Below are 24,767 nucleotides of genomic sequence, written 5' to 3' on the forward strand. Positions count from 1 at the left end.
CTTAATGGGATCTTGAAGGGCTTGAGTGTTCATTTTGCGCCTTGGTTTCCTTCCTTGACGCCTGTGTTGAGGTATAATCTTGATAGCCATTGTGGAGCGTATTAGTCAGTGATCTGTCCAGCAGAATATGAGCTATGAGCAAAGATGTCCCAGGTATAAATATTACCTTTAAACAAATTGTATCAAATAGTCGTGCAAGCAAAAGGTAGCTTGTGCAATCAATATTTCTCTTCCCCTCCATCTCCCTGTAGCTCCACACCATCCCTCAATCTGCAAAAGCTATCTAGAGCAGGCACCCCCAAACTTCGGCCCTCCAGATGTTTTGGACTACAATTCCCATCCTCCCCGACCACTGGTCCTGTTAACTAGGGATCATGGTAGTTGTAGGCCAAAACATCTGGAGGGCCACAGTTTGGGGATGCCTGATCTAGAGGGTCAAGGGTCCTGGGTAGTGGAAATTGTATGATACAGGTCTGCAGTAGAAGGGTGGAATTGCCCAAAATTGAGTGGAGGGATATTGATGTACGTGTAATTTCTGCACTTTAAATTATCTAGAATATAGGTTGGATTTTCACAAACTGACTATCAGTAATGGTTATTCCCTATGGTCATTTATCTTAACGAGATTCCACAAAAGATTATGTAGTTACTATTTCACATTTCCTTCCTTCCTTCCTTCCTTCCTTCCTATCTATCTATCTATCTATTGCATTTATATCCCACCTTTTCTCCAAGGAGCTCGAGGTGGTGTATATGGTTCTCTCCTTCTTCATCTGATCCCCATGACAACCCTGTGAGATAAGTTAGCCTAAGAGGCAGTGACTGCCCCAAGGTCACCCAATGAGCTTCACAGCTGAGTGGAGATTTGAATCCGGGTCTCCCGGGTACTAGTCTGACACTCTAACCACTACACCATACTTGCTTTCACTTTTTCACTGTCATTTGTCTTTTGATGCAGCAGCAAGTATCAGTTCATGCATAATTGAGAGCAGTCATACTTTAAGGTATGTTGACTGCCAAAAAACTGTACAATACTCGGTGAAAGTGAAATGTCTGTGCCTAGATCAGATCTTCTCAATGAAAGACTCCTTGAGTGCTCCAAGTGATGTACAACATCTGTGCTTAGTAAATTCATCATCTATTATCTTACATGAGAAAGCAAACATTCCTAATTGCCTCCAGCTAACTTACATTCTATTTACTAATCTATGTCATAGACTCAGTACATGCCTTTTAAAGTTGATAACTACTTGCTAAAATATAGTGCACTGGATTCAACACAAACCTAGTACTTCATCCATTTATGTTGAGAAAATTATAATATAATCTCAACATGTCTGGCTATTTTAACTTTTGCCACAAAAGGTCAAACTGCTAGAACTTTAGGAAGCTGTAATCTTCCCAGAAGAGCAGTGTGATGTGTGGCTGAATCTCCTCTACAAGCTTCTCAAAATTAGAAGTATATGAGGAGATTATCGTAACAATCTTTCTACGTTCGCAATGAGCTCTCCCCTCCCCAGACAACTTGGGAACAATCCTTGCTGTAAGACAGGCAAGAGGAAACTGTGATAAAACTAATGAAGCCTCTGCTCTAGGGTTCCAGTCCCCCACAAAAAAGCCACCTTAGTTAGAAACAGGGAAAAGGTGTTTATCATTATCACCATCATCTTGATGCCTCTGCACAGGGCTCCCCCACACACACCAGACAACTTTGGAACAATCCCTGCTTTACTGCATGTAGTAGAAACAACGAAGGGTTGCCATATATTCATACACGCATCATATTCAACTAAAGCCCTCTCAAGCAGCTCAGTAGGAGGATTCATACATGTCTTCCCCCACCACATTTTCAAAATGCTTCTCAAGCAGCTACCTGCCTACTGTTCCACACGGCCAGCAGGCAGCAAAACAAGTGAATTGTGCGCATCTTCCCCTGCTGCAACACATATTTTTAAAGGCCTCTCAAGTACTGCTTGCTGACTGCTCCATGTGGCTGGCTGGCAGGCAGTAAAACCAAACAGCGCGACCAAAGATCCAAGGACTACAAAATCAGACAAAAGGCAAAGGAGGGAAAAAAACAGCAGCTCTTTAGGACCCCAGGGTGTTTATTGTCTGGTGTCCAAACAACTCACTTATCTACCACAGTTCTGACACCACTCATAGGCTAAAAATACTGACAAGGTGTAAACTTCACAGAAATTGCTACATATTTACTTCATGATTTTGTTTAGAAGGGGTGGAGACTTAATTTATTTTTTAATGAAAGTTCAGAGTGTGAGGCCCCTGCCTGAGCATATAAATTACGAAGGAAAAATATCTGGGGAGTTTTTATAAAACGCTCCTCTAAAAAGTACCCCAAAAGTCTGGAGGTAGGAGATGATGAAGTGACAATACATAAAATGCAGGAAGATTGAGCAAATTCTAACCAACATTACAAATAAGGAAAGAGGCTCAGTGATTACAGAGATGATATAATTGAAGAATTAAGTAGGTATTTAAAAACTTTGCATAAATTTCAAATGCCATAAGTAAAAAGATTGTTGTTGGCTGTGCCCACCACTTCCCTACAGGGAATTGGAGCCTAGCCAAAGCAACAACATTTACCCACTGATCATCACAAGGTGAAACCTTGCTCAGATCCCTGAAAAGAGCAGGACTGAAATCTCTTCATCAGCTGATGAGTGGAAACTTCAATCCTGCAGGGAAATCCACCCCTGTGGTTAAGCTTTGACAAGTAGGCGATATGGCCCACCTATCAGTCACCTGCCATCAGGTCAGATGACTAAAAAAATGGGTGGCTCCACCCACCTGTCAAAGTTGCTCAATGAAGATGGGGAGATTTAAAAATCTGGTCTCCTCGACCAAAAGGTTTCCCAACCCCTGAGCTAACAGATTAAACACATTAATTGAATGGTACGCCACAGGAACAGTAAATGGGCAAGATAACTGTAATTCAAGAGGAAAAGATAAAAGATGCAACATCATTCAGATTCCATAACTGCAAAAATTTTAACACTGCTATTTGCTACTAGAATAAATAAAATCATCACCACATACATTAAGATCTTTAACAATAAGTACATGAAGAACATTATATATTATAGGCCACATAAATAAAAGTCAAACTCCAGCTGCATACAGTAGTACCTCAAGTTACAAACGCCTCAGGTTACAAACGCTTCAGGTTACGAACTCCGCTAACCTGAAAGAGTTACTTTGAGTTGATAACTTTGCCCCAGGATAAGAACGGAAATTGTGTGCCAGCGGCACAGCAGCAGCAAGAGGCCCCATTAACGAAAGCACGCCTCTAGTTAAGAACAGTTTCAGGTTAAGAATGGACCTCTGGAACGAATTAAATTCATAACTAGAGGTACCACTGTATTTATTGTTGGGCACTAAAAAGGCTTATGACAGGCTAGAATGGTTGTTGTTAAGGAAATGTATGAAATTTATGTAAGGTTTTGGATTAAGGGAAAACTTTTGCAAATGTATAAACATCATTCATTTAAAAATGTTGGTATGTTAATAATCAATAGTAAGGGGGCCCCTGACCATCAGGTCCAGTCGTGTCCGACTCTGGGGTTGTGGCGCTCATCTCGCTCTATAGGCCGAGGGAGCTGCCGTTTGTCCGCAGACAGCTTCCGGGTCATGTATCCAGCATGACAAAGCTGCTTCTGGCGAACCAGAGCAGCGCACGGAAACACCGTTTACCTTCCCGCTGGAGCGGTCCCTATTTATCTACTTGCACTTTTGATGTGCTTTCGAACTGCTAGGTGGGCAGGAGGTGGGCCCGAGCAACGGGAGCTCACCCCGTTGCAGGGATTCGAACCGCCGACCTTCTGATCAGCAAACCCTAGACTCTGTGGTTTAACCCACAGTGCCACCTGGGTCCAATAATCAATAGTAAGAAACTCTAAAATATCACTTCAACAAGAGAATTTGTTAAGATATTACTTGGGTTATTATTTGCATTATCATGTAAACAACTTGCTGATGTTATAAAAAAATCAGGATAAGATTAAAAACATTAAGGCTGAAGGAAGGGAGCATAAGCTGAGCAGACAACATGGTAGTCATTGTGTCAGGTGTGAACAACTCTGCTGAGGAACTTGTGTTTTACAGGATTATAAAACTGTAGCTGTGTTTAAAATTGATGTATAGAACAGTAGTTCCGAACCTTTATGAATACATGGCCCCCTTTTCAACCTCAAAACATTTCACAGATCTCCCACTTGCTAATTGTGATTTTCTTAAAAATGTACAGACTTGTTCCTAAGACAATTCAAGAGAACTCATTGTTACTGCAAACGATGGATATTTTCACCTTTAAACCACTGTTGGCACACCACTTGTCAATTATACTTATGTCTCTAAATATTTATGGGAATAACTAGTAAATTAAATGCTGTTTAGGAAAAAATATGCCTATTACAAGTAAAAAATTCTACTTGCACCACTACTTCAAAATTTGAGTCAAATTCGAATTTTTCACTCACTGCTTCTTTTACATCACACAAAGTTGAAAACAGAGTAAAAGTCCAAAGCCTGTCTGATAGGAGAGGAGGAACACCACACCCTCTTCATCTCACAAAAGTCAAGATTTGCAGTTTACCCTGAAAAGTGTATATGCAGCTGCCAAGGGGCCAGTTGTATTAAAATGATGAAGAAATAAAAGACAAGTAGACTTAATAGCTCCAGCACACCCATCAAATCCATTCACTAATTACTATGAGGAAGGCAGTTTGTCATGTTTAGCACAATGGGGTTAAGAAATAATAATAATAATAATAATAATAATAATAATAATAATAATAATTTGTATACTATCCTTCATCTGAAGATCACAGAGTGGTTCACAACATAAACATACAAAATCAGAACACAAAATACATAATGAAATAAAAAACAAACCAACCCCCCCTACAAACACATTTAAAAGGATACAGAATGTTAATCAGCAAAAGGCCTGATTAAAGATAAATGTTTTACTATTAGACCTATGAAGGAATTTTCATTAAGCACTTAAATTAAAAAACCTTCCTAAGGCAAAAAAATAAAAAAAAAAATTCCTTCCAGTAGCACCTTAGAGACCAACTAAGTTTGTCATAGGTATGAGCTTTCATGTGCATGCACACTTCTTCAGATACACTGAAACAGAAGTCACCAGACCCTTATGTATAGTCAGAGGGTGGGGAAGGGTATTACTCAGAAGGGTGGTGGGAATGGGTGATTGGCTGATAGGAGTGGTAAACCTGTTGACGACTGTTCCTAAGGCAGTCAGGAAACAGTTCTACAGTAGACAAAGTTATATAATAAATACTTGGTTTACAATACAGTATGGAACAAATGCAGACATATTTTAGCAGTAAAAGCATCGTCTATTAAATCAGTGTTTGAATTACCAAATATTTAACTTAGAGGGTAATCACTTGGACGGGAAAAGGGTTAAAATTATATCAGGGTATGAGGTCATAAAAACTGACAATAGGGTATGAATCCTCATATAATAACTTTTAAAGGTATTTAAAATATGCATTTCATCATGAATGGTTTATGTATATAGCATTGCTGAGAAGAAGCCAGGCTGACTGAGGAAGTGAGTTGAGGGAGAAGTCCGCAGCCAGCAGCAGCTCTATTTAGCTGATTGCAGCATCTGGGATATTTGCGAAGGCATTTTGAGGGGGAGGCCCAGAGTATTGTCTAATGGTGTATGTAGGACCAAGAGACATGGATGGTAAGAGAGCTGCTGCAGTGACCTGCAACACCTGTACCATGTTTGTCTTCCTGTCTGAGAATGTACAAAACTACGTCTGCAGCAAGTGAAACCTGCTTGCTTTGCTGGAAGAGAAGGTACAACAACTTGAGGCCTCCCTATTCAAACTTTGAGCTACTGGTCAAGATGAGGAATTTATCAACAGAGCAGAGTGAACTATCCTGGAACAGCAACGCAGGCAGAGTGCCCCAGGAAGGAAGAGCAACCATTGCAGGAGATGAACCCTTGGAGGAACGTGACACACAGAAGCAGAACTGTCAAGAGCCACACTGTCTCTGCAAAATCAATTCCATGCCCTCACCTCAGACACAAAATATGGGCCAGAGGCACAAGGACAGCAGTTGCAGACGTCAGAACACACCAAGGTAGCTGTGGAAGATATAGTGCACAGAATGATTTCTGCCACTCCCTAGAGGAGAAAGAGACTTCTTGTTGACAGGCATGGAATGTCCAGTGAGGAATTAACTCTTCACTGTCAAAAGTAAACTTGCAAGTTAGGGAAAGGGAGGGAAAGCCATCAGTCCTACGTCTCTCAGCTATTCCTAGGTATGCAAACTCTGAGGCAGCTGCTGCAACAGAGGCCCTGCCCCCAAACTCGGCTTATGTACAGTGGTACCTCTACTTACGAATTTAATGCGTTCCAAACGCACATTCGTAAGTCGAAAAAAATTGTAGGTCGAATCCCATAGGAATGCATTGGGAGAAAAAATTCGTACATCGAAGCAACCCTATCTAAAAATACGTAAGTAGAAAAAATCCTATCTAAACCACATCCAAGATGGCGGACAGAGCTCCGTTCGTAAGTAGAAACATTCGTAAGTAGAGTTATTTGTAAGTAGAGGTACCACTGTATCTCCCCTATCTGAACTGCACACAAGCAGGTGAAGACTCCACCTGCATGTAACCTTTTAGTCCTCCGCTTCAATCCTCTTCTGGTCCTGGGAGACAGTGGAGCAGGAATAGTATGTGTGGAAGCCCTTGATTCTATACCAGCCTGACCTATCTCTCCCTCCTCCTGACCCTGTTCTTCTCTCTCCAATTCTGCAGCTTCTCCTGCCTCTGCCTCTTGTCAGCTGTTACAGGTTCCTGCAATTCACTGATCCTTTCTTCCAAGTGAGTCTCCAACCCCTCCTCTCCCAGTGCCCAGTCATCAGAATCCATCCACCACTCCTCAGTGTTCAGCCAGTCCTTGACACTTGTGGTGGTGGTAGGTGATTCCCTGCTGAGGGGGAGAGAGGAAGCAGTGTCCAGAGGTAACAGGATGCCCCGAGAGGTGTGCTGTCTTCCAAGTGCAAAGATTCATGATGTGACAGAGAAGTTTCCAAATCTTATTAAGTCCAGTAACCACAACCCCTTCCTTCCGATTCATGTGTGTACAAATAATAATGCCAGACACAACCTTTGATGTATAGCAAGGGACTAAGAGAGACTGGGAAGGAAGTTGAAGCGCCTTGGAGCATTGGCTATTTTTTCATCATTTGTTCCTGTTGAAGGTCATGGCCCAGGAAGAAAAGAGAATACTGGAAGTAAAACGCTATCTGCACAGGTGGTGTTCTCAGGAAAAGTTTGTTTTCTTGGACCATGGTTTCTGTGAGCTGCACCTCACAGTGGTTGGCAATAATGTGTTTCCTAAGAGTCTCATGAACTTGATCAGGAAAGCTTTAAACGAAATCCTGAGGCTGAAGGAGACAATACTACACACGTCAGGGGAACACCTGGTACTGGGGATAATAGCTTCATTGATGCACAGGAAACTGAGGTGGTGCTACAGAAACCTGCTAAAGGCCAGGAAACTGCAAGAAGGAAGCAGCTGGAAGGAATGACTCATGGTTACAGTTGCCTCCATACTAATGCACAGAGTATGGAATACAAGCAAGACAAATTGGAGCTCCTAATACAGGGTGGCAAATATGACCTAATAAGCATTACTGAAACCTGGTGGGATGACTCATGATGGGAATGGAGAAATTAAGGGGTATAACCTGTCCAAAAGTAATAGACCAAACAAGAAGGGGGGAGGAGGAGGATTATATGTACACTTGTTAAGAGATCCATTACCTGGTGGAACATGGAAGGCTGATAGAGTATATGGGTAAAAATTGTAGGAGAGGGAAACAACAGTGACCTTACTGTGGGTATCTGCTGTAAACCTTCAAGCCAGACTGAAGATTTGGATGAAGCCTTCCTAGAGCAGATTACCAAATATTCAAAAAGGAGTTATAATAGTCATAGGAGACTTCAACTACCCTAATATTTGTTGGAACTTAAACCCTTCAAAGAATGTAAGGTCCAACAAATTGCTCAATTGCCTCACTCACCATTTCATTTCCCAGAAGGTGGAAGAAGCAACAAGAGAATCATTTATCTTAGACCTGGTCCTCACCAACAGGGAGTGATTGATAAAGTGGAAGTACAAGGAACCTTGGGAAGAAGCTATCATGTCCTCTTGGGTTTCATGACACAGAGGCAAGGGAAAGCTGAGTATAGTTGGACATGCACTCAGGACTTTAAGAAGGCTGATCTCAAGAAGCTTAAGGAACTACTGGGTGAGAGTCCATGTTCAGAAATTTTCATAGAGAGTCCAAGATGGATGGGAGTTTCTTAAAGGTGAAATATTGGAGGCACAAATGCAGACAATTCCAGCAGGAAAGAAGATTGGGCAGCATCCAAAGAAACCAGTGTGGCTGCCTAAGGAGCTTATAGATGAGCTCAGATTTAAGAAGTGCATTTATAAGAAATGGAAGAAAGGGGAATTCATGAAATAGGAATATACACAAGTAGCCAACAGTTGCAAGGATAAGATAAGGTAACTGTTTAACATTTACATGAAACCACTAAGTGGGGTTATTGAGAGGTTTGGAGTAAGTTGTCAGCAATATGCTGATGACACACAGCTCTTCTTCTCCTTTACATCTATAGGTGTGGCAGTGGATGTGCTGGACCATTGGCTTGCCTCAATAATGGATTGGATATGACCCAACAAGCTCAATCCAGATCAGATTGCGGCACTGTTAGTGGGTGGTTCCCTAGACCAGATGGATGAGAGTTCATCATGGTTATACCTGAAGGAGCAGGTACACAGGTTGGGGGTACTTCTGGATCCTTTGCTGTCACTTGAGACTCAGGTGGCCTCAGGCACAGAGTGCCTTCCATCAGCTTTGGCTGGTGGCCCAGCTACCCCCCCCCCGGTAGTCCACTGAGACCCCCAGAAATTTTAGGTTGTATGTGGAGATAGAACTTTCTCACTAATTCAGGTATTCAACACACAAGTAAGTATGATATCAATATGATTTGTGTGATGGGTTCTACCAACATATTAAAGACTGGGGGAGGAATGTGTATTGTTAGCCCCCCCCCCCAAAAAAAATGTTGGGACCTCCCCCCCAATAAATTCAATTTAGGGTCATGGTGGAAGGAGAACCTGGGCCATTTGGCTCAGCTGTGCTACTAACTCAAAGCAAATTATAAGAAACTAGAGCAGTGGCACAGTTATCTCAAAAAACCTACTATGAAGCAAATAGAAAGGTAAAGATACCTTCAAAACAGCCAGCAGGCAACATCTTGCCACAACTATTGTTATCTACTGCTGCCAATCAGCATTGTTCTGGTTATACAAAGACTCCAGTGCACCAGACTGTTGCTAATTATGTATATGCAAGTGATTAGCAAGCACTTGTTGCCTCGTTCACACCACCCTCCAAACAGCAGCCTTTGAGAGGAGAATAGACTGCAAATTTATTGAGAGAACACTGTTAATCCTTTGGGGAGAATGTAAATGTAAACAGGACTACTCTACATCAAGGTGCTTTGACAACAACAATCATCTGCATAAACACATGCTCAACAACAAACAGGTGTTCTATTTCACAACTAGCGCCCATTTGATGCTTTCAAGTAAGCATTATGCACAAACTGTTAGAAGTACTTTGAAACCAGCTGCAATTACTATAATTAGCTGTTTTCCTGCACTTTCCCCCCTCCTACCTGTCCAATGCTGCTAGTTGCAAACCATAAACTAAATAAAAAGATTTTGTTTCTTAAAAAATTACAGTCCGACAAAGGAGATACTTGTTGACAAAGGAGTTTATCTCATTGAAAGAGCAAAGGTCTATCAAGAACCAACATTTTCAGCACAAATCTTGTGGGAGTGAAAGAGGTGAGCAGTGAAGCATATAAACATAAAAAGATCATGTTTGCATTCTGAATTACTGTTGCCTATTTAAGACTGCATTCAAACAGAGTTTCCTCCATAACAGCAGCTCCAAACATGAAGTGGGAGAGAAGGTTTCTCACAAAAGAGGAACCAATCCCCATGTGCTGCTACAACTGCTGTTTTTGTGCTACCATTTGTTGCACCAGTTCCCTATGATCTCGCTAGTTTGTTTGGCCTAACAGAAATTGGTACAAAAATTCACAATGTGTCATTGTAAATTGACTGAAACAACTAGCAGCAAACAGCAATAAAATGGATTACTACCAGTCATTTCATGCTGATCATCTACCAAATTATTGTATAGAAACACTTATATTATCCTTCAAAAAAGTCTCCTTATTGGACTTCTCACTCCTATTCTCAACCTTTAATTCTGTCTACACAATAAAATTCACTAAGCCAAGTGAAAATTCAGCTATCATCAAAGGCCTTTCTGTTTTCGCACTGATTTCACACAAGGGGTGAGGCACACTAATTACAATATGTCAAAAACATTAGTAGACAACCTCTTCCATTATGAGCAGGCTGAATTTTGTCTGCACTTAACTGAATTACCAGTTATTTGCAATTATTTTTCTGAGAAGGGGGAAACTATTGAACAAATTTCTATAACTGGTTTTTGTACAGTAGTTTTTCTTCCTTTTGAAAGGATGATCATCTCCTGATGCATTGCAGTGAAAATTATTTATTTGTTTATTACTATATTTTTAACTGCCCTTCAGCACAACAGTCAAAGGGTGGTATGTAATGAAATGAAATGAAATATAATACATAATAAAATCATAAAAACCAATTTACGTAAAATATCTACATAAGTAATATAGCAACAAATCATACTGAAACCAACATCGCCCGTCTCCACTTCTGAAAGCCCGATGAGAGAGGTGTGCCTTCACCTGTTGTCAAAATGAATAGTTTAGAGGCAAGGCACACCTCAGTGGGGAGATCATTTCACAGCCATGTGACACAGCCATCACCACAGAGGCTCTTCCACAGCCCCCACTACACGTCATTCAGAGCTGGGATCATCACTAAGACAACCTCACCTGCTGAATGTATTGAACAGGCAAGTTGATGCTGGAGAAGGAAACACTCTCTTAGATATTTGGGCGCCAGGTCATTTAGGACTTTAAATGTCAACATAAGAACCTTGAATTGGGCCTGGAAGACAATAGGCAACCAGTATAGCTGTTTAAGAATGGGCGTAATATGTAACATGCCAGCTGCTTCCACCAATTTTTAAAAATACTTTCAAAATCAATTCACAGCATAACTTTATTCCATTAATGCATTCATGTAGAAATTTCAAAAAGTCAGTCAATAGCAGAAAAGTGACAGTTTACACTGGAATTGTTTTTGAGATGCACTATTGGTTTGTCCCATTCATTTGACGAAGACAGAACGGAGTTGTCCTCGATATAGCCTGTTTCGAAAACAAAGACAATGCAGGAAATGGGTTTTAAAGGATGGAATGATTGGTGATGATGTCACCCTAATGGAACATATGAACAAACAGAACCAGCAAACATCAACTAATAACCACAATCTGCAAAGGCAACAACGCTATCACAAAATCAAAAACAAAAAGGATTGCTAGTACATTTATAGAACTATCTGGACTTTTAGAGATTAATAAAAACTTATCAGATCAAACCAAGAGCAAAGATGAGTAAGAGCATTAAATGACTAAAAGCAAATATTATAATTTGAAGTAGTAGTTCTCTTACGGCTGAACTTTGGAGCCCATTTACAGGGTCCCACAGCTGGAGTGGGGTAATGACCACTAGAGGAGGTGTCAGCAGCAGATGCTGGGGAGATGGCACAAAACAAACAGACAGCACCCAGCATATATACACACCATATATACACTGCAGCATGACCAACCACTGGTACTGTTTGTCACAACATCCCCGTTTGTCTCTCTTTTTTATGCTGAGGTCAGGTGGGAGCACTGCACAATAAAGTGCATGCTTCCAAGGTACCAACTGTAGTTTCATTTCCCCAAAGTGTTTCTAAATCCCATTAGGGGAACTGAGGACAGCATGGTGCAGCTGGAGCCTCCACTCCCCAACACTGCCTGGTAAGCTGGGGAAGAAAACAGTATCACCAGGGCAGCACAGAGAGAGAGTGGGTAATGGCACATCCAAGTTGGCTAGACCTAAAGAGGAGAAAGTAGGGCAGCAGTAGCAGAAGTCAGGTGCTGTCCATGGGGGTGAGAACAGTGGCCAAGGTGACAGCAACTCCCAGATGGCACTTGCGTAGGTCCCCAAAACCCCAGCACAGCCAGCCTGCGATTTTATCCTCACACTCCTATTAATAACACAATCATTTATTTTAAAGAATTTTTCACTAGCACAAGAACTATAGATCCAAACAGATAAAACACAGAGATAAAGGTGACTTACTAGTGTGACTGCAAAATTCAACAAAAGAAGGAAATTTGCTCCCCAAGGGGAAATGTTTGTTTTCTTGGAGTAAATACACTTTATACGGTATTTATAAAAGAAAAGCAGCATGTATAGCTGTATCCAGTCTCTCCATTATGTAACAGTTCTTTAAGAAAACACCAGCTACTCTGACAACTAGGTTGCTTTGCCAGAGTTGTTGTTGTTGTTGTTGTTTAGTCGTTTAGTCGTGTCCGACTCTTCGTGACCCCATGGACCATAGCACGCCAGGCACTCCTGTATTGCACTGCTTTGCCAGAGTGGCTCTGTCTAAATCCTAAAGCAATATTTGGCTATGCACTGAGCCTAGTGGCTGCCTGTGATCTGAATGCCAATCAACGGTGATCTCCCTGTTGTCCGTGTCATCTGACAAGCCAGAGACTAAAAGGTCTATTTGAGGTCAAACAACTGTCTGGACTACTTTCATAAGCCTACAAAACTGGAAACAAAGCCAACACTGCTTCCATTTTTCTTGAGAAGATGACAATAAAAACAACAACATTGGCTATACCATTCTTCCTAAATGTTATTTATGCAGGAAACATTACAGTAGGATTCCTCTGCTTCTATTTGTGACTCTTATGGCCTTTCCAAATGATTTTTGGAAGTCCAGATTTTATGCACTTGTGTGATAGCCTTGCTGTAAAGCTTATTTTAAAAATTACTAAAAATTCCTGAAATACTGGAATTTTAAATCTTTTTATATATTTTTTCAGGAAGTGTATGTAACAATGCAGGTTTCTGGCTATTTGGCCACTTTGGTTTATTTGTTTATTAAAAATCCGCATCCCATATATTCATTTTGGGGGGGGGATTTACAGCCACAACAATAAAACAGAAATAGCCACACAATTAGCTTTTATTGTCAGGCCAACCCACATCATCCCCATGACCTTAATCCAGGGTCCCAGATCAGGGTAACCCACCCTGAGGACCACCCACCCCACCTTGGATCCAGTTCTGAATTAAATAGCCAGGAGGGGTAGAGGGGTATTAAGATGTTGCTCTCCTTTCCTCTCCATCCCCTACCAAGAACAGCAGGATTTACTTCTGTGGGTGCTCCCTGCAGATAAGTTTTCTTGAGAGTAAGAGAGTAATAACTTCTATCATTTATTATTTATTGATTTTTTTCCTGTTACTACATTAAATGTCTCAAAGTGGCATACAAAGTCGCATGCTGAATCTTGACACATCAAAAAAGCGTTCCTGGAAAACGTGTTGTAAAATTCATAATGGGAAATCACATTGGCAAAAGGCGGGACTCCACAGCGCCATCTGGTTTCACAGTTTATAACGCATATAAAACACTTTTTCTTTACTAATGGAGGACTTATATCAGGCATCCCCAAACTGCAGCCCTCCAGATGTTTTGGCCTACAACTCCCATGATCCCTAGCTAACAGGATCAGTGGTTGGGGAAGATGGGAATTGTAGTCCAAAACATCTGGAGGGCCGAAGTTTGGGGATGCCTGACTTATATGCATGAGCCTACAAAGAAGGCTGGCTGGGTGCTTATCATTCATATATAAAAATCTTGCTTTATATACTGAGCTGTATAACAGCTTCTGAGGAATATGGTGCTTCATTCTCTGTATGGTCAAGCACATAGGTCGGCAAACTAAGGCTCGTGGGCCAGATCAGGCCCAATTGCCCTCTAGATCCGGTCCATGGACGGTCCGGGAAACGCCATGTGGATCGCCAGCACGCACATTCTTTCCCTCTTTTCTCCTCAGGGGTTTTCTCCTCAGGGGCGGAGCAATCTTGTCCCACGCTGGGTGCCGTCAAGAGTCGGCTCGCCTGCCTGCCCACCTCAGCAGGGTGGAGCTGTGAAGGGGTGTGTGACGCCGGCTGCCAGCTGCTGGTGCGTTTTCCTCCTGCTCCTCCTCCCTCTTCCTCAGTTCACCCTTCCTTCTTTCTCCGCACCCCTTTTCCGCACCACTTCCTCACGCACTTTCTTTGTTGCCGCCTGCCTGCCTGCCTCCTTCATTCCTCCCAAGGCGTTCAGGCGGGTCATTGCAGTGGCCATTGCTTGCAGGTTGGCAGGCAGCTCTGTCTTCTTCTCCGCGGTGCCTCTTGGGAAGCAGCAGCAGCAGCTGGTGGTGGTGGGTAAAAGCTCCGGCGACGCTCTGGTTCCCCTACCTCCATTCGCAGCTCCTCTGCCAGGGCTGCTGCTTCTGTCTTCGCCAGCCAACGCCGCCTCCTACCCTGCCATGACACCTGGCTGGTTGGAGATGCCCAACAGCGGCTATTTGGACGACAACTGGGACAGGTAAAGCAAAGCATCTTCAGGCCTTTTTGCAGGCAGAAGGAAATCGTTCATTTTTTTTCCAAAATATAGTCGTCCCCCCCACAAGGTCTGAGGGACAGTGGACCGGCCCCCTGCTGAAAAAGTTTGCTGACCCTGGTCAAGCATTACAAGCTGGACAAATTCTTTGATAGGAATGTAGAACGGGTAAGGGCAAGCAGGTGACTGGATATATTGAGGCTTAAAGGGAAAGGGAAAGCCTAGAGGCTGTGATCAGTTTGAGGAATAGAGCCACAATAATGAATGGGACAGTGAGGAACAAAAGAGCACAAGATTAGGAAAGTAGTCAATAGGGCTGGGCAATATATCGTCCAAAGCCAGTTTAAAACCCGTATCGTGATATCAGTTTCATAATTTTTGACCTGGCAATATATTGTGGATCATGGTGTGTGTGTGTGTTATGCAAAAATTACAATGGAAGAAAAATCATGAAGCCATCCTTATTTCAGACATTGTGATACTTCAGTGTATCACGATGTTTAGCTGATGATATATCACAATGTTGAAAAACAGATATTGCCAAACCCTACTACTCAAAATCCTCTACGCCTTGCTCTACCACATCCAGCAAACTTCAGGCCCTTAGCTAGTAGTAGTAATAGTAATAATAATAGTACTTTTAGACTGCCCTTCATTTCACAGAATCTCAGGGTAGTATACAAAATATAAACAATCTAACAGAACTAAAACAGTATATATTAAAATCACAAAAAGAACCATTAAAATATTCTTCAGTGGTTATAAAATACAAGTAACGGAACTTTAAATTCTGTCCCCCCAAAAGCCTGAGTAAAGATATTTATCCTCAACTGACAGCAGAAAGTCAGGAAAGAGGGAAATAGCCATACTGCCAATGGGAGGGAGTTCCACAAACAAAGTTCCCACGCAGAGAACACCCTATCCTATGTTACCACACAACAGGCTTCAATCAATCCTTGGCCAATTCACGAGAAAGGCCTCCCTTGAAGAATTCAGTGCCCAAGTCAGCAGATACAGGGAGAGTATAAGGTAAATGGACCAGGTTTTTCAGGCCTTTTGAGAGGAAGTCTTCTCTTTGAAATCTCTATGTAAAAACCAAACGACTTATCTAAGTTCAGCACTGAGCATTATATAGATAGTTGACAGACCACAAGAAGTAGTGCAGTCCAAGTATGATTTCATAATTCCACTACAAATAGCAAGTACAGTAGTAAAGTTAACTTACAATGAAACTAAACCTAGTTAAATACAATACTGTATACCAAAGACCTTTTATAAGTCATACTGAAAAAATGAAAATTCTATTTTTAATTTGCTGCTCAGGCATTAGAAAGGTGCCTCATAACAACCATATGCTACTCAAATATGTTATCACACCTACTATTTCATCATATGTCTCCCAAGAAATTAATTAGCTATAACTTCTTCAACTTTGACAAAAATGTCTTCAGTAAGTGATATTACTAGCTGCTGTAAATACTTCAAAATTCAAAGCTTTTCTAGTTTTTGTTTAACCTTTTAAGTATTATCATTTAGCAGCAATTAAAAAGCAGATGTTCTCTTGCTTATCAATTTCTTAAACATTATATTTACACTTCCTCAAAATAAAGAAACACAACATTTTGGTTACACATTTTAAAAATATTTCATTTTTGTTTGTAACAGCATATATCTTACCAGGAACTCTTAACTGCACAAATGTAAATAATGTAGAAGAAGAATGCTATCTCAAAAGGTGCACATCAAAACAACCCTTTTTGCTAATGCATGTTTTTTATGTGAATTATTTTGCATGGAGAAAACTTCAATCAGGTGGTTTCCCACCTGCAACTCTTAAGTTGCAATGTGGAAACAGGTTTAGTGCCTCAGCACTCTTTGAAAGAACTGTGCAGTCTTTCTCTACACATGCCAACAGGTGTATACCCTCATCTTGTTGAGCAATTTTAGAGGCAGCATGTCTTTGAATATAAGTTGTGGAGCAACAAAGGCAAGAGCAGGATTCTGCAGTCATGCTCTGTTTGACTTCACAAATACAGCAGGGCTCTTTTTACGTTCTTACCCCATTTTTCTGTTTTGCTACCTACAGAACTCTCTGCGGGTGCACTTCTTCCATCATTTTCTCCATGTATCCTACCTCATTCTATGAATGTACCTTGGGCCATTCAGCTCTCCTTAAAACAGGCATAGGCAAACTCAGCCCTCCAGATGTTTTGGGGCTACAACTCCCATCATCCCTGACCACTGGTTCTGTTAGCTAGGGATGATGGGAGTTGTAGTCCCAAAACATCTGGAGGGCTGGGTTTGCCTATGCCTGTCTTAAAACATAAGCTGGGGGCTACAGATAAATGAGAGGTGAAATGGAGCTTACTGGCAGTCAAGAGTCCAAAAGTCTGTAGACCAGTGACAAGAGGTAATCCACAAATATAGGCCTTACACCAAATGATGCCACGTTGATTGATATCAGAAAGTTCCAGGTTGCTGAATGCTGAACATGTGGTCACTGAGGTAAATGAATAGATAAGATCTAGAATTATCTTACGAGGTTGAAAATCCCAAAATGTTCTCCATTTGCCTGGTAACTCCTGAGATTCTCACCCTCTGCTACTAATTCAGAGGAGACTGTTACATGTTATACAAACTGACTAATGACAAGGCCAAACTCAATATGATATAGATTACATTGCTTTATTTTTAAAAAAATCATTCTAAATCCTGAAAATTTGTGACATCATAGAAGACATTCAAAGCAAATTAATCTTATATATTTCATAATTTAATATAGTTAGAAAAAATAACAAGCAATACTCATTTTTTTAAAAAAATTGCTTTTAATATATGGATATACTGTATTTTATTTTATGTGAAGACTTTTGAGTAATTGCAAATCAGAGAGAGGAGATTGGGTCAACATATCCCTATAGCTTTTTACTGATTGGTAAAAAATAGTCTTTATTTATTTGATTTGATTTGATTGTTTGCCCACCATGAGACCCAATGGTAGGTTACAACAATTTTAAAACACAGTATTAAAATCAGTTAAAGCAAATGAGTCAGTGTGGTGTAGTGATGGAAATTCTTTGAATGCAAACTGTTTCCCTGGAAAGAAAAAGTATTCATTTTAAAAACAGTTTTCAAAAAATTATTTCCAGGGCAGTACCGTAGTTAGTATTTAAATCCCTCTTCCAGTGCTTTGAATACAAACTGCTTTGCCTGCAAAGACTAAAATGCTCCCGTTTAAGTAGCATTTCCCCCTCTGCATATGCTTCAAAGAGGCTTCCTCTAACACAGCCTTTCTCAACCTTGGGCTCCTAGATGTTGCTGGACTACAACTCTCATCATTCCTAGCCAGTATGACCAGTGATCAAGGATGATGGGAGTTGTAGTTCAAGAACATATGGGGACCCAAGGTTGAAAACTGTTGCTCTAATGATGATCAGCTGATTGTCCATTAAAAGAAGTCTCTCTGAAGGCAAACTCTCACATCTCTGCCTCCCAAAGGCTTGCACAGCTGTTTGATGCAACAACAACAACAATTACTAGGAAGTCCCAAATAACATAGGAACATATATACACACTGCAGGAAGGAAGATTAAGGCTTCTTTCTGAAATGCTATATTTTGTATACAACGCATGTGTTATTGTTTCCTTTAATTTCCTGTAAGAATCCCAATTTACCAATCAGGAAGTAGTACCTTTCACCTCCTGATGGGGGTGGGGGCAGAAATCTCTAAAAACCTGCACAGCAAAATGTAGCACTAAAATAGCCCAGGTTTCGCCACAATTGCAACCCGCCTCCCAAAACCAATTTGTTTTCAGCATTATCCTATGCATCAAGTTCAGTGGGGCTTACTTTACTCCCAGGTAAGCAGATATCATGAATGAGCAAGTTCCACAGAAGGGGCCCAAAATAGCAAAAACCAACTTTTCCTGATCATGATATAACTGGATCCCTTCCCACCCAAAAAGAGAGCAGTGCCTAACTACAAAGCCAGTCTAGAGCTTCTGTTGTTTAGAACTTTTACTAAGAAAAAGAATGTATTTGCATGTCTACATGAAAGTGCATGCCTGTGCCTTACCATGTAATTAAGCCTTTGTCTGTGTACACACATGAAAGTGAGTACATACATGCTTTCCAAAATGTGGATCACTGTCCAGTTTGAAGTTGTAATGCTATCCTACCCTCAAACAAGTTTTTAAAGTGGTGGCAAGCATCAGATAAAACAGAAAACAAAGAAAGGATGTTAAAACAAAATGCACAGAACTCACCATTTTAAATGTATGAATATGCATATGATGCCTTCCTATGTAGTGTTTTTATTAAACTGGGCAATATCCAATTGTTGCATCCTGCTTGTGCAATGAACTTCTGCTTGTGGAAACAGGTTTTCTTTCTTCTACTTCTCTCCCTCTGCAGCCCCACATTCCAAATTTGCTCCAGAATGTTGGGAGACACTCCAGAACCAATGGCCCAAGGGGTGGGCAGCACAGCAAGGGGAAGTCACATTGCAGCTGCTGGTATGATACTGGATCTTACCCATAAATTGTTCAACTTCTAGATTTAATATAATGGATTTTGACTTTTTCAACACTTACTAAAAACAATTTAAACTCACTGAGCTACTTAAACCATTTTACCGTTAGAACATTGGTCTGAGCACAATGTTCTTTGATAGTATTTGGATAAGAGTTACGGAACACTATGTTGCTAAAGCAATGTCACACAGTGATCCAAAACAGTTTCTTAAGATTCATATATATTTAGAAATGAGAAAGATAAGGGCTGCAATCAATGAACTCTTAGTTTGCAGTAAGTACCTCTGAACTCAGTGAGACTTCTTAGTAATTCATGTGTGTGTGATCAAAGCAATGTGTTAAAACTGCCAGATTAAAGTGCTGCTACCTGTGATGGGCCTGTCTCAACCACCTGGGCCTCGTGCTGTTTTAGGAAGAGAGATCTGGACACAACAGAATGTATCCCTCTGCTTGCACCCACCCTTCCACTGTTTGTGATACTTGCTGCCACTAGGTAAGAGATTCTGGACTCAGCTACATTCGTAAAGATAAAGCACTTTATATGCATTATAACACTGACACCAGATGGCACTGTGGAGTCTCATCTTTTGCCAACAGGATTTCCCTGTAAGAAGTTTACAACACACTTAACTGAATCGCTTCTTTGATGTGTCTAGATCCAGCCTACATCTTTGTTAGGCTGCCCTTTTCAAACTGCCCCCAAAGGTTTTCCAGGGTCTCTCTTTAGCTTCCCTGAGTAGCACAAGTTATTGTGATGTCATTTGGCGCATCTGCGCATGTGCGAATCGCCAAACCCGGAAGTAACCCATACCGGCACTTCCAGGTTCGGCATGTTCATAACCCATGATGTATGCAACCCGCAGCGAACGTAACTAGAGGTATGACTGTATACAAAAGCATATCACCAGGAAAAATATGCACTCGCATATAAGATACAGGCAGTTCAGGGCAGTAAAACCCATTCCTTCACATTACCCATTAACACCAGTTATTAAAAGCATAAATATACTACTGTGAATTGGTTGGGTGGGAGAGCTTTTCAGAACAGCTATTATCCATCAATCCCCTTAGTATATAATTTACAGAGATCAGGTAGTCCCAGGAAACACTGTTCTAGATCATCTGGGCTGCTGTTGCAGTTACATGTTTATTTTGCTGGGCTAAGGGAGCAGGGCATTTACATTCATAAACTGCCCATGTGTACTGGACAGCTCCCAGTCCACATGGATGATTATGAGGAACTGCCCTCTCCTTACTCACTCAGAGCAGTTGATCTACTGCATTTACCAAGGGAGAAGTTAAACCACTAGTGCAGCCATGCTGGTTTCCAAACCAGCTCCTTGCGAGCCAGCTGATGGAGGCTGGGCCTCACCTTCGATTCCCAATTCTCTTGCAATCCCCTAGCAGCTGCAACACAGATCACTGCCTCCCCACACCACAGGCCAACAACTACTAAATGAAGGGGAGGAAATACAGCCACTATCCATGAAAAATTCTTGCAGGATAGTATATTATTTAATTCAACACTTACCCCTTTTCTGAACCCAACCTTCTTTCACAATTGTAACATCGCTCATGATAGCTCCACAATGAGCCTTCAATTCAGAGAAATATTGTTTTGCAGTATCGCTTTGAGTTTCAAGTCTCTTCTGACTTTTCCGTATCTTAAATCAATCTGTAAGTATAAAGGAAAAAAATTAACTTGATGTGTACTGTTACTTGACACCCAATCCGCTCGAACAGCTATTTTTCAAATGGTTACTATTTAGGAACTTTACAGGCCACCTTCCCCCTAAAACTGACTTACAAAAATTCAGATCAATAACATAAATATCATCTAAAACAGGCATAGGCAACCTTGGCTCTCCAGATGTTTTGGAACTACAACTCCCATGATCCCTGACCACTGCCCCTGTTAGCTAGGGATCATGGGAGTTGTAGTTCCAAAATATCTGGAGAGCCAAGGTTGCCTATGCCTGATCTAAAAACAGCATCCGGGGGGGGGGGGGGAATCACAGTGTTAAAAGCATAGGTGAACAGAATAGCCTTTACCTGGCACCTAGAGGATAGCAATGATACTAACAGGCAAATACTCCTGGGAAAACAAAAACAGTGCTTTAGCTATGTCGCTGGTTTCAAGAACAAGCTCACTGCTAAACATACTTGTCAATATAAAAAAAAATGTTTTGCTAGATGTTGATCCCTGCTGACTCAGAAAAGCCAATCATTTAGATCAATCTGTTAAACCCCTTTTGACTGATTCAAAATAGCCTTCTCCAACCTGCTGCCCTCCAGAATTTGTTGGATTACAAGTCCCAGCATCCTTTACAATTGGCCATGCTGGCTGGGACTAATAAAGTTCAAGTTAAACAATGTCTAAACAGCAGCACCATGTTGGAGAAAGCTGACTGAATAGATGTCCCTAATTAATCAAGTAACAAACTTTTTTTAGGGAATTCTTTTAAATACAAACATTTACAAGACTGTGGAGGGTGAAATGCCATTTTGGAAGAGCCATTACCCCTTCTTTCCCACAGCAAAGGGAAAGCCCCTTCTAAGAAAGGTCATGCTCTGATACCTAAGGACATCATTTAAAAACAAAAGCAATTGCTCAATCTTATAAAAATATATCAGTGTTCATAATTAGCCCAGCACCAGGCACATTTTGCACCTGACAATTGACCACTTGCAACCAAGTGAAGGTGCCTGGGCGCCAGAATGGTGACTGACATCTCCACCATCTGGGGAGCATTGGATCTGGACACTAATGCGACATGCTGTAGAATTCTATCAGTTAGATTTTATCTGCACAATCAGAATGAATTTCAGGAACCAAAATGCTTTTTCTGTGCATCCTAAGCAGGAGCAGTGAAAAACATTATAGTTAATTGTTGTCGCTTGTCTTCACTTACCCCACCCCACCCCACTGCCCTGCTCAAAGTTGTGAAGAATATCCCTACGTTATGAATGGTCTGTGTCACCATTAAGAAAAAGAGGTAGGATTGTCCCTGTAAAAAGTGACTTTAGAGCCGTCTTGCCCAAAAATGGAAACTAGACATTCTGTTTTGGCGACTGTAACCTTGGTTTAAGGAGCCATTTAATGCCTAGTTTCTAACACTGAAATATATACAGATCACAAATCTGCTTCATCATGTTTACTTATTTATAAGAGTTCTTGCCTGCCCTTTGCCATAAAGTCCCAGGGCAGGTTATAAGAATAAAATATACAATGAAAAAACCAGAAAAACTGCTACTACCGTGTTTCCCCGAAAATAAGACTGTCTTATATTTATTGCTCCTCAAGAAGAAACACTATGGCTTATTTTCAGGGGATGTCTTATTTTTAATTGTGTGTCCAGCCTCGCCTCTTCCTTGGCGCTCTCCAGAACTGCGCCTATCACTATGTCTTATTTTCGGGGTATGGCTAATATTGCGCAAATGCTTAGAAATCCTGCTACGGCTTATTTTATGGGTATGTCTTATTTTCGGGAAAACAGAGTATTATAAAAAAAAGTAAAACTATTCCAAATACTGTACAACAAAACAACTTCAAAAAGAGAGGTGGATACAGTACCATAAAACAGTGACAAAGTTATCTCTGTCCAAGAGACACCATAGCCAGCAAACTATCCAGAGCTGGAAATAGACACTCCTAGCCACCGAGGCTACCTGATTACTGGATCCAGGAGAATCACCCAGGCTACAGACCTGCTCCTTCCAGGTGACTGCAACCCCGTCCAGAATGGGCCATCTTCCCACCTCCCAAACTTGAGCACTTGGAACACAGAACACCTGCATTTTCAGGATTCAGCTTCAATTTATTGTCCCAAAGGCTGACCTTCACCACCTTTAAGCAATACGTACGCCTAGTAATTCAACCTCCTCCAATAGAGCTGGGTGCCATCAACATATTGGCAACACCTCATTACAAAACTCCAGATGACAGCTCTCAGCAATTTCAGGCAGGTGCTAAAACTACCTGGATAACAATACAGTTCGCATGCCACTAAACAATGGTCATGAATAAGTACATTCTGGAAATAGCTATTAAAGGTAGGATCAGAACCACTGAAGTATAGTGCCCCCCAGCCTAGGGATGGAGGAAAAATGCAATTAAGTATGTGAATCATTTGTTCACATACTGAACAAATGAACATTGAAACACAGCCATTCTATGAAATTCACACATCTGAATTTTGTAATGCAGTTATCCAGCAATGTGTACAAACATACATACATCCTGGTAAAGTGTGCAAAAATATCCATATATTAGTGAAAATAACATATGCAGCTGCAATGTATTATAAAAAACTGCTTCGGGGGATGAATTACACCTAGCTGGGATAATGCAAGTTTGGTATTCCTCCATACACAACTGACATCTGCAACATTAGAAAAATGAATCCAGGTATCCCCTTTCTCTCTCATCTCTCTTCAGTAGAAGAATATTAAATGAACTGTGCAAGACAATATTTGGAACAGGGATATGAATGTCTGTAGTGCTGCCACCCCTTATATCACAGTGGACAACTGCAGCAATGGATGCTTTGGCGAAAATGCATAGAAATCCCTCATTTCAGTTGCTCACAGAATTCCTATAAAATGATAGCACTACAGTTAGCAATTCTAAACCTTTTCAGAAGGTATTCCTTGTTCATCGAAATGATATGTTACCGTGCAGTACTTTTAAGAACATATACTCTGAAAATTCTGATACCATGAGCTCCTAATGCAGAAGTGGGGGAGCTGTGGCCCTCAAGATGTTGCTGGACAAAAACTCTCATAATCCCTGACCTTTGGCCAGGATAACTGGGAATGATGGGATTTGGAGTCTTGGTGTCTTAACATCCGGAGGTCTTCATGTTCCCCACTCCACCCTAATAAAGCACTAAGAATCACATATTTTAGTATCCAGAAGCAGAAATTGGCCAGTAATTCCCAGTTCCATATTCACCTGAAAGTTTGAAAACCAGATCAATTACTAAACTTAAGAGGGAACTAAAGTTTATATGGTCCTGCACTCCAAAATATGACTTGGCAAAATCCACACCATATAGCTCCATGTTGGATCATGTCAGTGGTGCATTTAGTCCAGCATCCTGTTCTCACAATTCCTATCAGAGGTGTTAGAAACTCAGCTACCGTATATAAGCTAGGCACCAAGTGGCTCCTTAAACCAGGGTTACAGTTGCCAAAATGGAACTCCTAGTTGCCATCTTTGAGCCAGACAGCTTGGAAGTTGTATTTTTCAATACAACTTTTTGGTTCCTGAAATTCATTCTGATTGTACAGATAAAATATAACTGATAGAATTCTACACGATGTCGCATTAGTGTGTGAAAACAGTCAAGAACCAATGATCCCCAGGCATGCACTTTCTGATGATAGAGACGTCAGGTGCCATCCTGGCACCAAGGCATCTCACTTGGTCGCAAGTGGCTGATATCCAGGTGCAAAATGCACCAGGCGCCTGGCTAATTTCAAACACTGCCTATAGGAAGCCTACAAGCAGGATCTGCC

At 41.2% G+C, this 24,767-nt stretch overlaps 1 protein-coding gene across 3 annotated transcripts in view; it reads right to left on the reverse strand.

Annotated features, from left to right (window-relative positions):
* The window catches only part of AKT3 (AKT serine/threonine kinase 3), a 94,346-nt gene that overhangs the window by 62,412 nt on the left and 7,167 nt on the right, over positions 1 to 24,767 (reverse strand). For 2 of the 3 annotated variants that reach the window (XM_035108351.3, XM_035108349.3), the window contains exon 2: positions 20,779 to 20,922. In XM_035108351.3, the coding sequence (XP_034964242.1) occupies positions 20,779 to 20,824 (46 nt within the window). In that variant the 5' untranslated portion in view covers positions 20,825 to 20,922. Of the gene's footprint in view, positions 1 to 20,778; positions 20,923 to 24,767 lie in introns of those variants that run through there. The other variant, XM_035108350.3, reaches the window with a different exon arrangement.

This window comes from Zootoca vivipara, chromosome 3 (genome assembly GCF_965207765.1).
Source record: "Zootoca vivipara chromosome 3, rZooViv2.hap1.1, whole genome shotgun sequence".
In the NCBI taxonomy this organism is placed as follows: Eukaryota; Metazoa; Chordata; class Lepidosauria; order Squamata; family Lacertidae; genus Zootoca; species Zootoca vivipara.